At 42.1% G+C, this 15,569-nt stretch overlaps 1 protein-coding gene across 2 annotated transcripts in view; it reads right to left on the bottom strand.

The window, feature by feature from the left end:
- cerk (ceramide kinase) overlaps positions 1 to 15,569 on the bottom strand; it is a 65,006-nt gene that overhangs the window by 8,426 nt on the left and 41,011 nt on the right. For both annotated transcript variants that reach the window (XM_050036696.1, XM_050036697.1), the window contains exons 8-11: positions 15,258 to 15,410; positions 11,894 to 11,999; positions 11,271 to 11,350; positions 6,750 to 6,955 (exon numbers count right to left, since the gene is read on the bottom strand). In XM_050036696.1, the coding sequence (XP_049892653.1) occupies positions 6,750 to 6,955; positions 11,271 to 11,350; positions 11,894 to 11,999; positions 15,258 to 15,410 (545 nt within the window). The remainder of the gene's footprint in view (positions 1 to 6,749; positions 6,956 to 11,270; positions 11,351 to 11,893; positions 12,000 to 15,257; positions 15,411 to 15,569) is intronic.

Here is a 15,569-nt window from a genome sequence, read left to right as displayed (position 1 = left end):
TTAAGAAACTCAAGCAAGTCCAGTTGCCTACGATATAGCACTGAAGATGACCATGACCTGGATGACCAAAGCCCTATTCGGACGGGATTAGTTTTACATAGGGACGTGGGGTAAAGTAATAATTACCAGAGATTTTAGTCCCGTCCGAATGTGCCATGTCAGTAATCATTACCGCACGATGTCAGTAAAGATTACCGCGACTTTTATCTCCTGTAAAAGGGTCCCGGACAATTACCTCAGGTAATACTAATTCCGTGCGAATAGACCAGCAGTAAATATGTGTGTTAGGGCTGTCAAAAAAAATAAAAGTTAGAAATATATTCGAATATATATATATATATTTTTTATAAGTTCGAACCTAAATTTGATAATTCGAATATCATTAATAATTAATTAATACTCAATGATGTTGTATATCACGGCAAATCCCGTTCACAAGCCGGGCCAGCGAGGGACGCAGCGACGGAGGGAGAGACGCCGACAGAGGAGCCTGCTGCGCCAACACCACCCACTGCGCTGTCCGCGATGTGTGACCTGTTCGGGGAGACATACAGGGAGAGTGTTGCACCTGCTGCCTCCCTGCCTACCCTTTTTGAAGAAGAGATGAAACGTTACCAGAATGAGACACCACTACGAGCCGACCAGGATCCACTCTTGTGGTGGAAAACTACGCACTGAAGTATCCAAACATTGCTCAGATAGCGAGGCAGAAGTTGGTCATACCTGGCACTTCAGTGAGGTCAGAACGGGTGTTTTCATCCGAGTGTCACGTTCATATTGCGCCAGCAATAAGCATCTTATTTTTTGTTTTTTGTAAAAAAAAAAAAATAATAAAATTAAAAAAATAATAATAATAATAATAATAAATTCTAATATTATTCGAACTCTACTAAATTAATTCGAAAATATTCGAACTCAATTTCATGGTGCTTTTGACAGTCCTATCATACGCACATGACGGCAGGAGGGGACGGCGGTGCGTGAATGGATTTACCCCTCCCACTTGTGGTAGTTTTACTGATATTTCTTATCCCGTGTGAATCGGCCATTAATATTACTGACGTCCTGTGGTAAAGTGACATTACCCCATGTGCCCATGTAAAACTAATCCCGTCCGAATAGTGCTTAAGAATCCTCACCAACATGCACAACAGTGCACATCAGAGCTCAATTCTAAGCTCTACATCACCAGGTCATGTTAGTTAGTACACCAAATATCTCGTACAGAGCTGTCACCTCTCATACACTGACTATTAGACTCACGCAGTTGGCACTTCTCACACGCTCTCACGCCACACGTCCACTTTCTCACATTTACAACTGATATCATTGCAGCCTGAAAAGAGGGCACTGTCAGCACACAGCAGCACAGTGCAACAGGAGCATTATAAAACACTGCAGGCAAGTGAGCAGAAGCTTGGATTTTGATGAAATGCTCACATTACACAGATTAAATAACTCTCGTTGAATATTTAATGTCACCAAAGAAGTCCTAGGATAAAAAACATTTCCATATTAGGTTTGCTGAGTGCAATGGATTTCTGTTCAAAATGTTCCTGTGATCATATATACAATTTAAAGTGGTTTCACTGCATATTAACGCACAGGGAAAGTCAGCTCAAATTCTATTTTAACATATTGAAAATGTCCCCATTTTTAAAATCTCATAAATTAAATAAGCTTTTTACTTCAGAGGTTTGCTGGAATGCTAATTGTAAATCTGCTCAGGATGACCCTGACTATGACCATGTGAAAGTTAGTTTACTTTACGGCTTTTACTTTATAGCTTATAGCTTAAATTAAAGGGAAAGTCAGCTTAAATTCCACTACATTTCAATTTCATAAACTTTCATTTGATGATGGCATGATAAAAAATGTTGCAGTGGTTGAAGTTGAAGTTCTTTTGTTTAGAAACGGCCATGAGAAAGAAGAACAAAAATAAACCTAATGGTGCCGTTAAAAAAAGGAAACGGTGCAGGTAAAAACAAAATTGCTGTACGTGACCTGGATCCCAGGGGTTGGAAGGGGTCCGGTTTGGGGACTTGGGGAATTGCGTCTCTGCTTTTTGCGGATGATGAGGTTCTGTTGGCTTCATCACACCAAGATCTCCAGCATGCACTGAGATCAGTTTGCAGCTGAGTGTGAAGCGGTCGGGATGACAGTTAGCCCCTCCAAATCTGAGGTCATGGTTCTCTGCCGGAAACCGGTGGATTGTCCCCTCGGGGTTGGGAGTGAGTTACTGCCCCAAGTATCTGGGGGTCTTGTTCATGAGTGAGGGTAGAATGGAACGTAAGATGGATCAGCGGTTTGGTGTGGCGTCTGCAGTGATGTGGGCACTGTGCTGAACTGTCGTGGTGAAGAGGGAGCTGAGCCAGAAGGCGAAGCTTTCAATTTACTGGTCCATCTACGTCCCAACTCTCACCTATGGCCATGAGCTCTGGGTAGTGACTGAAAGAATGAGGTCCAGATACCAGCAACCGAAAGGAGTTTCCTCTTTCAGGTGACTGGGGTCAGCCTTAGAGATAGGGTGAGGAGCTTGGGCATCCAGAGGGAGCTCGGAGTAGAGCCACTGCTCCTTCGCGTTGAAAGGGGTCAGTTGAGGTGGTTCAGGCATCTGATCAGGATGCCTCCTTGGCGCCTCCCGTGGTTTTATGGGCACATCCCACTGGTAGGAGGCCCCGGGGCAGACCCAGAACACGCTGGAAGGGATTACATATCTCATCTGCCCTGGGAACACATTGGGGTCATTCAGGGAGAGCTGGAGAGCGTTGCTGGGGAGAGGGATGTCTGGAATACTTTGCTCAGCCTGCTAGTCCCATGACTCGACTTTGGATAAGCGGCTGAAAATGGATGGATGTCATGAGGTAGATGTACATGAAAAAAAAGATTCTGCACAGATTTTAGCTCCTCAGCATGAAGCTCCACTAGGAAAATCTGCACTTGATGGAGTAAGGTCAAATTAATGAGTGAATCTATTATATATATAATCAATATCCCGCAAGCATGACTTAACATTTTTTAAATAATTCAATAATAATTTATCAAGCTTGAATGGTCACCATAATTTGTCTTGGTGGACAAATCAATAAAGGTTTGATTAGGATTCAAAACTCAGGTTGCCTTTTAGAAACAAGTTGCTGAACATTTTGATGCCTCAAACAAAACAAACTACTAAATTTCATCCACAAAATAGCACTAAAAATGGTTAGTGAGATATTTGTCTGAAGTCTGATAATCTGATGGTGGTAAAGTGATTCTTGGCCTGTAATTATTCTGTCGTTTACAGGCTCCTAGTGGGTGAGGTAAAAAGTTTATTCCTCCTCAATTGTCTTTCTATGGACGCCTGCTGATTTTATAATGAAAAGAAAAACTACACATCGATTTATTTTTCTTCCTCCCCAAGAAAACGGCTAACTGGAGACATCAAATGCAAAATGGAGGGAGGGAGAGAGGAGGTCAGATAAAATGGAGGTGCATAAAAAATGTGTAAAAGGCAGAGGAGTGTAGAGAAGAAGAAAGAGAGAGATGAAAAGAAATTATTTTGTCAAAATGCCCTTTCATCTCACTCAGTGTCGCAGAAAGGTTCAGCTCTGTCCGGCGCACTACTTTCTTCTACTTCACGGGGTGCCACTTTCTCTCTATTCTCTTCTCTTTTCTTCTCCTCTTTTTTACTTTTCCCCCCTCTCTCCCTTCCTTCTCTCCCTTTCTCACCCTCTCTCATCCCGAAAGCGGAGTGACAGCCATTTATTTCACATCAGACCCACTTTATGACTGCAGCCGCTTTGCATTCATGCTGGACGGTCTGCCTAAAAGGCTTTCTGACAAGGCCATGAATACGCTTAGTGGCTTCTCACTCCTTGTTTCTCTCTGCTTCGCTGGACAGTGATGCTGATATTAAGTGAACTCTGATGCAAAGTCCCACTCACCGTACTCATACGACTACTTGTCTACCTTTCTGTGTTGCAAGTGAAGCAGCAAAGATGATCTCGAGGTAGAGACGCACTGCATTGTGTCTTTTCACTGCCAATACCTCGCTGTGGACACTGAGATCTGGGGTCATTACACAGTTAATGATGACTTAATTTGGTTTTCTCCATTAGAGCCACTGAAGGCTGCCCAATGCTAAAAACGCCCACATTTGTTTTATATGGGACACAAACCAATGTCTTTGAAGGGCACTGTGGGATCCAAGGTGATGCAGAAATGACAAGTGACACAAAAAAATTAATGAACATAAAGATACAAATATATTCCTTTATGCACTGAGTACTAGATTTACCTGGAAACTCTGTAGTCATTTGCCAAAAACTAGACGAAGACAGGATACAAACAAAAACGCAATGCCACTTGGAAAAACATTACATAAACTTTGGGAAAATGTTAGCTAATGAACAAGCTAACTGCTAGCCTGCGAGTACTGACACGCGTACGTCAGCAAGCAAAAAGGTGTTGGGGTAATGTTGCGCAATTTATTGGCTTCCACTGAGTCTTTTTTGAAAGAGTCTACAGCCACTCTAGCACATCCGTGAGGATGTACTTTGAGCATGGGTTAAAGGGAACTGGATACAGCACTGGAGATGGGGCCCTGTTCGTTAGGTGAGCGCTACGCTGCCATAACACAACCTTGTTATCAGCGGTCCAAAGCCATTCAGTGCAAAGGAATGGCAATTAGCTAGAGAACTGAATACAGCGTTGGAGGTGGGTCCTCGTTCATTCCTATGAAAGTTGCTCAGTGGCGCATGAAGCCAAAAAAGCTCTACTTCAAGGGTATAAAATCACCTGGATGTTCCCCACTGTGGGGCCCATAGAAAGAGTTCAGTCTGCTGAGCAGCTAACTTCCTGTTTAGCGCTTTGAATTGATCTAATCATGTGGCTCTTCTGGACTTTTGAAATGGTGAAACGAGTCATTTTGCGGGGGTTGTTATGCTCAAATCAATCTATCCTCTGATTTACAGACATCTTTTTTACAATGTAGGTAAAAGAGAAATACCTTTTACGGCGCCATGGCACCTCATGATGGACTCAGAAGTTGTAATGCCACTGTTTGGCCACTATAAAAATTGGCTTCAAAGCACAGCGCTGTTCCTTGGAGTTTAACTTTGACATAGCAGTGCTTTGAGCTAAATGCTAATGTCAGTATGCTAACATGCTCAGATTGTCAAAGCTAACATGCTGAAATTTAGCAGGTATAAAGTTTGTCCTCTTAGTTTAGTATGTAAACACGCTAATGTTTAGCATGATAGGAATTTCATTACTTTAGCAAGTATGAGCTCATAAACAAAAGTATTGGACAAATTAAAATTCTGAACTGATGATGAAGGCCACTCAATAACAAGTTGAGGAATTACAAAAGTTTTTCCAATTAATCTTAAGAACAACATTAATCTCCCAAACTTCCTGGCAATCCATCCAATAGTTAAGATAAAATGAAGTCATGACCATCATTGGACAGAAATTCAAGCTGTGTCTTACAGTAGGTGGATGCAGTAACATCTCACTGGTGAGTCTCAGTATAAGATTTAATTATATTTGGGAAATTCTCTGTCATAAAACCATTTTCAGGCCTCTCTGCATTAGCATCACTGGGGAAAGTTGCTAATTCAATTTTGCCCACACACGTTAGTAATTTCATTCAGTCATCTGGATTTAATATACTTTATTGGGGCCGTGATATTCCAGGGACACGCTTCACGTCACACAGAGCAGCAAAATCTCTCCTCAAGTTGCTAAATTTCTCTGTAATAACAGCAGCTTTTCAACCCTTTTCTATTATTTTCTGTATTTTTCTTGGTATTAAATTGTTCCCCTTTTTTCCGCTGAATCCTATTAATTTTAAAGCTGCGAATACATAATATCCTAATCTAATCAAATCTTATTACAAGAGTAATATCCGTCCTTTTAATCTACACTGGGTGCACAAATCTAAATGTTGATCTTAGAGATAAAACTCACCTCAGGATGTCAGTGTTAGCTCAAAACACACTTTGCAATTGAACTCTTTCACCAAGCCGGCTGCTGTAGATGAAATTACTTACAAGATCCTTCTAAATGGGATAAACTTCCCGAGGTCCTTCCTGAGGTAATAATTACTAATCACCAGACTTCCCCTGGCAATACTTGTGCTATCCTGAGAGGGCATTAGTCTGGTATCAGCCTGTTCTCCCATACAGCATATCCCTGATGCAGCGATTACCAGTGCCTCTCCAGACCAGGGTGGAGGTTATTTATGATACGTGGGAAGGCACTAGGGCTAAGGCATTTGAACTAAAGTGAACCATCGTTGGGAAAATGAGCCGAGTCAGCAAATGGAGGTGCTAGCACAGCAAGTGGGCAAACTCCTGCCTTCTGCTCACTCGTTTACAGACTTAACACACTCTCAATCCATCCGTGCACACATCGAGCAACTCCTGATAAAGGAAAGTCTGCAGCAAAGTGATTGACAGGAGGCTTTTTGGGAAGGATGAAATCATCTTAAAAGTTCTGCTTTATTTTGGTGATTCCTTCACTCTTTGAAGGATATCTTTTTCTTATCCCTGCTGGATACAAATCACATCAATTTCCCCAGCTCATTTCAATTCTGAAATATCCTCCACAGCATGACTCATACACTGTTTATGTACACTTACTTTAGAAGTATGAAATCATAAATTGAGTAGTATCCCCACTGGGTAACCTTGAAAGGGCTTTGCAGTTAAATCACACACTGAGCTGAGCTAAAGATGACACACTTAAACACCCTTCACTCCTACCTGGTCTTCTTTGTTGGTGTGTCGCAGGAGGTGTCGGAGGAAGCCCAGACGGGAGCACTTCCTCACAAGAATGAGGTCGGTGGTGCCGTCAGCGAGGTGAGCGGAGGGCGACAGGCCTTTTGGACTGCGGGGACAAGCGCAGCTCATACTGGCCGCGTTAATGGCAATAAACTTCCCACGGATCACACTCCAACCAGAGCTGCCGTCTGAAACCGAGTGAAGAAATGGAGTATGACCACACATAGAGTTAAGTTAGCTGTGAATACTTCTGTTTGACTCACTGCAAAGGTAAAAGAGGCTGATCAGGTATAGATAAAATGCTGACCATAAGAGTTGCACCCTAAGATGCTATTTTGATATTAGAACTGGTCAGTCAACACACATTTTAGACACTTAAAAGAAGGTAAATTAATTATGAAACCAGCCATTTTATGTTGCCTGTTCCTGTCATTGGCAGTAAAGGTGTTACCTTGACATAAACTAGCATAAAATAAGGCACTGTCCACACCTTCCTACTGACGTCAAAGGGCTTCAGCCAGTGGCTCCCAACTGGTCCAGCCACAGAATCCAGATTTCTCCTTTGTCATTAATTCAAGGACCACACAGTTTAATATATTCAGTGTCATACTTGCATTTGGCCATGTCGTTGGGCTAGTCTGCTGTCTCTCTTCTGTGCCGGAAATTCACTGTACTTCAAAATAAGTGTTTTTTTTACGAAATTGATAAACTGGCGAGTCACTTGTGGTCCATTCAGAATGGAATCCAGACCCACTATTGGACCATGACCCAACAGTTGGGAACCACTAGCCTCACCTTACTTCCGCAAATATAGCCAATTATTTAAGAGCGCTAGGGTGGGAAATGATGGCAGCCATAAGGCGTTATCAGACCAAAGGAACATTTTCATGGTTTTAACATAGTTCTAAGAGCCGTTCTTTTAGTTGTGTTCACATCGTAAGAACTAGGAACGATCTTAGTTATTAGAGCACCATTTTGAGGGACTTTTTCAGCTCTATTTCAGAGTAGGTACTGTATTCTCCCAGTACAAGAGGAACCATGAGTGACATGAGTATACACTGATTGGTTGAACACCGGAGCCAATGCAGCACTGGCAACCACCTTTTTCAAAATTTGTTAGCCATGTAAACAACAGACAACACAAAACACATCTACAGGGTACAGATTTTTCCTCAGTCATTAGTTCAAGGTTTTTTACAACATGTTACAGAGTCACTTGTGGTCCATTTAGGATGGACTCGCAACCCACTTTTGGACCACAACCCACCAGTTCGGAACCACTGCACTAGACCTTTAAGTGTTCATTTAGTAACAGGCCAAATGAGAAACACTTAAATAAATAGAATAAATTCGGTAACACTTTACTTGAAGTTATCTACATAAGAGTGACATGACACTGTCATAACTATGACATGATACGGTCATAAACCTGTCATGAACATTATGTACATGTCAAAAACGTTTATGACTGCTGTCATTAAGTGTCATTCAGTTTTTGTAATGACAAGTTGACATTGTTTGGGTTGTCTTGATTATGACAACATGACATTAATCAAAGTGACATTATCAGAAGTTGTCTTTGTCATGACAAGCTGACATTAAATTTGTTTAGGATGACCTTATAATGACAACTTGACATTAACCAGGATGACATTACCAGAAGATGTCTTTGTATCAATCATTATGTCACCTTGTCATAACACAGAAAGAGGTGCATTTCTTGTTAATGTCAAGTTGTTATGACAAAGACATCTTCTGGTAATGTCATCCTGGTTAATGTCAAGTTGTCATAATGAAGACAACCCAAACAATGTCAACTTGTCATGACAAAAACCGAATGACACTTAATGACAGCAGTCATAAACGTTTATGACATGTACATAATGTTTATGACAACTTCATGACACCCTTATGTAGATACCTTCAAGTAAAGTGTTACCTGAAATTCTATGTGTAAGGTTTGACAAGTGTAAGATGTCCATGTACAGTACCTTTTATTTAACAAAATCAGTGTCATAACTCTCAGATGTCAGCATTATATCTACCTTAAACCAATTAAAACATTGTGTTTGGCAGTTTCCAGTTTTTCCATATTTGGTTGCCAAACTTGAATTGTTCTCCACTGCACACCTGAACCACACTAAAGAAGTCAAGTTGAAATAATTTGAAGGTATTATGTGGGGGCTCCACAAGTGAACTCACTTTTATTCAAGTACACTCGGAATAGAATTAAATTTGGCATGTTCACGGAGGGAAAATGTCGAGTTTGCAACCAAGATCAAGTGCTGCAGAACTACAACCCCCAGCACACATTCACTTCAAACTGTTCAAAAATGTCTGGTTGAGTTTTTTCACACCTTTTGGACTCTTTCTGGTTTACTTCACTTTTTACTGCAGTGTTAAATCTCCTCCATCTGACATTGACACTTCTAAATAAGCAGACCTTGAGCTGCAGCGAATACGCTGTACTGTAATTTATTTACAATGCAAAGCAGGTCCGCAGTGTTTGCAAACATGCCACATTAGATTAAGTTTGGAGCAGTCTGCCAGCTTGTACAAGTTAAGCACACATACGCTGAAAATTCAGATTCCTCTCGGCCTCCTGTGCTGATGAGGTGCTAATGTTCGACTGAAACAAATAATCTGCGCACCGTCTAAAATTTGGTTTTGAAATTATAACTGTGTGTTCTGCAAGTGCTTTATGAGTCCTTAAGGTTAAGTTCCCAGCTTGTTACACATCAGCAGTGATGCTGATGAGGGTCCATTAAGATCCAGATGTCTTGGCAGGAATTCTCCGAGCAGCTTTACTTTCTAATGATTGAGCCAAGAGAGAAACTTTGATGCTGAAAGTAATGTGTGCTGCCCTTGTAGCAGAGCTGGATGCTTTAAGATGCAATTAAGTTTGGCCAAGGAAGGCCTCACAATATCTAAGGAGGAAGTCATATAGATAGGAGACTGATTGGATTAACCTCAAGTTTGCTTGTTATGATTAAATGCACACGTGGCCTCCAAATCTCAAATGACAGACGCGACGGTTGCACTTCACAAATCACCACTCTGTTCCTCGGAGATTAGCGACGGTTTGCAACGATGGCGTATCAAAGACACAGTATCACCCGTGGGGGCTGCCAGTGCCTGTCAGCAGGGTGATAGTCATTGGAGTAAGCTGCAAAAAAAGTGATCACAGACGTCCAAACCTCAGAGGGAAAATTATGTGATCTCGGAAAGCAAAACGATTCATTACCTTTCCCCCTCATTTCGCAAAACAAACTTACAGAGGTGATAACGCGAACCGATGATAACAAGCCCGCTGAGGCTACATAAAAACAACAATATTCTAATTGGGAAGCAGTGATTAAAGCTGAATAAAAAAAAATAAATTAAAAAACAACAACAACAAATCCAACTGTGGACTGTAGGCTCTGCATTAGGAGAACATTTCCAAATGAGTATTTGCTTTCGGAGGAGAAGCTGGCTCATTTGCAGAGAGAGAGTGTGTTGTGCCTCATTGATTTAGCAGTTGTCTGAGATTTCCCTCGCCAGGAAGGAAAATGTAAAAAAAAAATAAAAAATCGCAAAACAGCACTGGCAGCACTGACGTGAGACAAACCCCCTGTCAGAGCTGGCAAAGCCAAATTTCTTCCTGATTAGTGGGAGTCTGTCACACATCTCACACAAACAGGTTGTGCCTGCTTTCATATTTACACAGGATAAACACACACACACTCCATAGGAAGTCCCAGATAGCCAGGCCAAGACAGAAAAAGTTAATATCACGACACTAATTAGAGAGGGAAAAAACGCACACAGCTTCTTTGCTGCTCAAACAACACACACAAAACACACGAGTCAGTATTTCATGTGCCTCCGGAGGTCGGTGGTGCTGTGTCAGAGGGAAACGTAGATTGTGAAATGTGTGTGTGCCGTGTTCGGGGCGACAGACGAGGGGAACAGGAGGTGACGTCGTCCCACTCGAGGCTGAGTGGACAGACACCAGCCTCATCAGGGGAACGTGTAATCTCATCAAGCAGACGCAGGGGTGGATGCTGGAGATTTGGAAATCGATAGGCAAAAAAAGGGGCTGCGGCTGGGAGTCGTGCAGTGTCACTAAAATCAGTTCATATTTTCTCGTCAATAACTCATCAAGAATCTCATCAAGAGTTTTTGCCGTGCCGCGGGGAGAAAAAAAACAAGCCCGACAGAAAATGGAGATATTTGAGAAGATGATGTTATTTACACTCGGTCCACCCCAGGTACCGCAAAATGTAAATCTCCTCCTGATTTGTGTGGAAAAGAGAGCTGGCGTTGGATTGTCTCCTTGAGTTTCTTTGTCTCTTCCCTCAAACAGCGCCCTTTCGAAATACTTACTTTCACACATCTCAGAAGTCTAGAAGCAGTTTCAAAATAGACAAACAAGCAGGTAACGAGGCGGAGAAATGAGAAACAGGCATTGCGGTGTGATTAATTTGACACATTTCGAGTAATAACCCCCAAAACTCGTACCTTTATCAGGCTTTTCCTTCTCCTCCGACATCTCCCACTGCGTGTCTTTTGATGAGGGCTTGTGCTGACAGACGTGGCACCTGAAATATCAGCGTAACCTTGTTTTACAATCATCAAACCATCAGTGTTGCTGTGACATTCAAGGTTTTAACAAGCTTTGATGCCTCATTAGGAGGGAACAAATTCAGTCCACCTTAAAATGACTGGTCTTGTGTTAAGCTATTTAAATGTAAACGGTTTTTGTTAGAAAAATGCTCAAAGAAGTCTGATGCTAGAAAAGCCTTTTGTAGCAGAGTCATCTCTTTTTATGGTAAAATAAGTTGTCAGGAAACACGGCGTTTTACAGATTAATGGTTTTCAGCTCTTTTCAGTCCCCATAACAAATACAAACAATGTCTACGCCCAGCGCCTCAAAAACCAAAGCACTTAGTCAAGCGCTTTTTGGAATAGACTGAATGGGCTCTCAGTCCACAATAAATCAGATGGGCTTCCTGACAACGTAAACTCTCCCATTAAAGCTCTGGCAGGTGCACAGCTACTATTGAAGTGCATCAGATAAGTTAGCACATTGTGAAATAGTGCTGAAACGCTGCAGAAATGGATATCTCTGATGCTTTATTTACCCGGATCGACATTGCAGCTTGTCCCTGGGGTCCCCCATGTTGTTCTCGGCGGGGAGGAAAGAGATGGTGCCTTCATAGAAGTTGTGACTCAGAAAGGTTTTTACCCCTGGAACAAAAACACAGTATGAGCCACAGAATGCATGCCAATATGTTGTATTTTTTTGTGTTTCATTTAACTCTAATTATACCTGACAAGACAATTCAGAGTGAAATTCCTAGAGCGATACATCTGCATAACTAATTGGACCACCATCCTTCTTTTTCTGTTTTATTCGTCTATTCTCTGGAGGTTGTTGTTGTTGGTTTAACTGGGCGGTTTAACAAAATACTTTGAGCAAAGTTTAGTGATTATGTAAAGATAACAGGTGTATTTTTCTACAAACACAATAGAATTAATGCAGGCTTACACTCAGATATTCATGGTCTCTGGAGGACGAGTTCTACCATCTTTAGTGATTCCCTGACTGTGGGGTTGACATGTTATGCTAACTACTGGATGGATTGCCATGAAATTGTGCTTGACGTTTCCATCGGCTTCAGCGGTGCTCTGGGCTTTAGTGCTAATTAGCTAATTTAATTGTGCCATTACACCACACTAAGATGGTGAGTATGGTAAACATTATAACTGCTTGGCATTTACCTCAAAGCACCACTGTGCCCAAACAGAGCTGCTAGCATTGCGTAAGAAACCTGGGTCTTCTTTTGTCTTTGGCCCCTTTTACACTGCCTCCTCAAGGCAGGCATTTCACACCGTTACGCCGCCTTGCCGTTCTGTATAAAAGGTTCAACCGCAGAATCGGGGAACAAGGTTGTCTTGCCTTTAAGCTGGCATCAGAGGTAGTAACAGTGCCGAAACGATGGCTGTATAAACGGGACAGCCAGTGGGACGGGATCATAGGTGGCACAGGTGTGACATTTTGACGATGTGTTATGTGTGCAACCCATCGCCAGGTGATTTTAAAAGTAGCTGATAGCAGTTAGCAGCTAACTGAAAGAAGAGGACCAGCAGCTGAAAATTCAGAAAACAACGAGGTCCAGGAGCTCCTTACCCTCCGAGCAGTGGACGAGATTAGTCGCTATATAACAGGGATGGTGAATGGTTGTTGTTGCCATGTTATGCTCTTAATAATGTCAACAAAGGGCTGCCAACGTGTATGTTACATGTAATACGAGAGGCCAGTGGTTTTGTATTACATATCACGCCCGTCATGCCTCTTTTGATTCCCCAATGCTGTCATACTGTCTAACGTCACACACTGAAGTGGCATGATGCAGCATGGGTTCTGTGTAAAGATTTAAAGGAGGCATAAAGAAAGGACTTCATAGCCGCCCTATAGCACGATCTCTGTGTAAAGGGGCTTGTAGGGGCGAGGCCAGATGTTGTAAAATTTGAGGCTCAGCCAAAACCTGGGAGGACTGGAGGCTTACTACCCTGAGTAGTTTTATTTTGTTTATCATTTACTGCAGCTGTATCATTTGAAATAACAGAATGCCTAACAATCTGAACATCATTTGGGATGATGTTCAGTTAGTTAGTTAGTAAAAATCATCCTGTAGAGCTTACATCCTATTTTTTTTATCTAATTGTTCTATAAGTTTCTTCATCATTCTGAAACCATAACATGACAAATGTTGAGGAGGACTAGTTTTCACCACCAACAACTAACAAGAGGCAAAAATGGTTTGATGTTAACCCCACAGTTTTGGCTGATGGGCAAGAGAAGTGGAAGGGGTGGGGGGATGGTTGATGACGAAAGCTGCTACCATATACATCACCTGCCACCAGATCAGCCAACAGCTAAATTCAACTGCAATAGCTGTGTCTCGACCAGTAGAGGGCAGTCACCACGCATATTCATAACAATATGCAGAATTCGAACAATTTGCAGTGAAATGTAAATATTTGAACCTGAATCTTTGAATTCTATTAAACAAACACTGTACAATAGAGATTGGTTTTCAGCTAGAAAATAGTTAAGGAGTTTAGTTAGTCTTTAAATTACATAACATATGTAGGGAAGGAAATTGGCACAAACTCCATGACTAATTTTACAACATATTTTTGCTGTGCTATGCTGTGGAGGGGTTCACAGAATTCATATTAAACTGACAAATCTGCTACATTTTAATTCACTTCATAATAATCTGGGCTGCTTTAACTGCAAATCAAGGATCCCCAATAATGCCAGGGAAACACTGTCTCGAATATTGTCACGGCAAACTGTTTCCCTATTGGCTGTCCTGCATGGCTGTCAGGCTAGGTGGGTTGGGTGAAGAGCCAATGTTAGTTTGAAAGGGGACGTGCTGAAGTAATTAAGAGAAATGATTTGGATCAGGTGCAGAACCAGAGTTGATGAGAGATGTTTCTGAGTGCTGTGACGGAGACAGACGGTAAAGTTTCCTGCTTTTCCCTATGAAGTTCCTGTTTCAAGTTATCGTCCACATGTTTAATGTCTACATATGAACTGTCAATGCAGTACTGATGCTAAGCAGTGTCTGCAGAGAGCAAGCTGACCGAGTGACCGCCGCTGGATTGGTGCTGGGGCAGCAAGACAACAGGTAAGCCCACATCCCTTGCCTTCAGCCTGGCAGCCGAACACTCACTCTCTAGTAATCCATATGTACAGGCAGCCAGCCCTATGTAATAATATCAAGTGCCCAGGGTTGTGTTTGCCATGACAATACTCTGAATTGATTATTAGGCCAAAAGAAGAACACTGACTCAGTTTTATTAGATTTCTTTAGGAAATATTATCGTTTCAGGGCTTTTGAAAAACATTCGGGGCCGGAGCCCCAGAGGCCACCCGGCTCTGCCCCTGATCTATAGGTTGCTACTTTTGTCTTCATTAGAGATACAAGAACTTTCAAAGGGACGTGTTATATGGCTTTCTGGGGGCATTTCCATACATAAAAAAGCCTGTTCATTGCAGGTTTTTGGTTAATAATTATTCTCATCTTTGCAGTTGGCTCCGGTTTAATAACTTGGATCATAAGGTTGATGCTTTAGCGTAAAGCACCTTACAGTGCAATGAGTGCTGGTATTTATGTGCAGCCGCAGTGGGAAGAGAAATCTTGGTGGTGTTAGTGAATCCTAGTACTGAGCTACACAACCTCTTGCACTGAATCCACAAGCCTGAGACTGTGTTAGATCCGTATCTTTAATCCTATAAAGTCTGGACCCGGAGCAGAACCAGAGAGCTCAGGGATAAACTCTGGGCTAGCACACATTAAAATAAGCTGGTGTGAGGTCAGTAGAGGTCAGTGAGCCAAGGGTTTATATTAAAAAAAAAAAAAAAAAAAAAAGAGTATAGGTAGGCTTAGCCTGGAGAGTCATTCAAAGTTTAGAAGTTGACGGCCCTCATACCTGACAGGTCATATCTAGCAGGACCCAGCCATCTCTTCCTCTCGCTGTCAGTCAACACATCACCATAGAAACCGTAGCCAAGCAACGAGACAGAGTATCTGAGGAAGATGTCATTGTGGTGGACTGAGCACACGTCCATCGGTTGGGAATCACCTGTCAGGAAACACCCAGTAGAGTTTTTAAAAAGCCACTCCCTGCATTGTTATCAGACACACACACACACACACACACACACACACACACACACACACACACACACGAAAATAAAACCAGTTGCTCTGTAGCTTCCTACGTAACACTGATAACATCTCA

This window comes from Epinephelus moara, chromosome 23 (genome assembly GCF_006386435.1).
Source record: "Epinephelus moara isolate mb chromosome 23, YSFRI_EMoa_1.0, whole genome shotgun sequence".
Taxonomy (NCBI): domain Eukaryota; kingdom Metazoa; phylum Chordata; class Actinopteri; order Perciformes; family Serranidae; genus Epinephelus; species Epinephelus moara.
The sequence above is the reverse complement of the archived record's forward strand: the minus strand, read 5'-3'. Positions and strand labels throughout refer to the sequence as shown.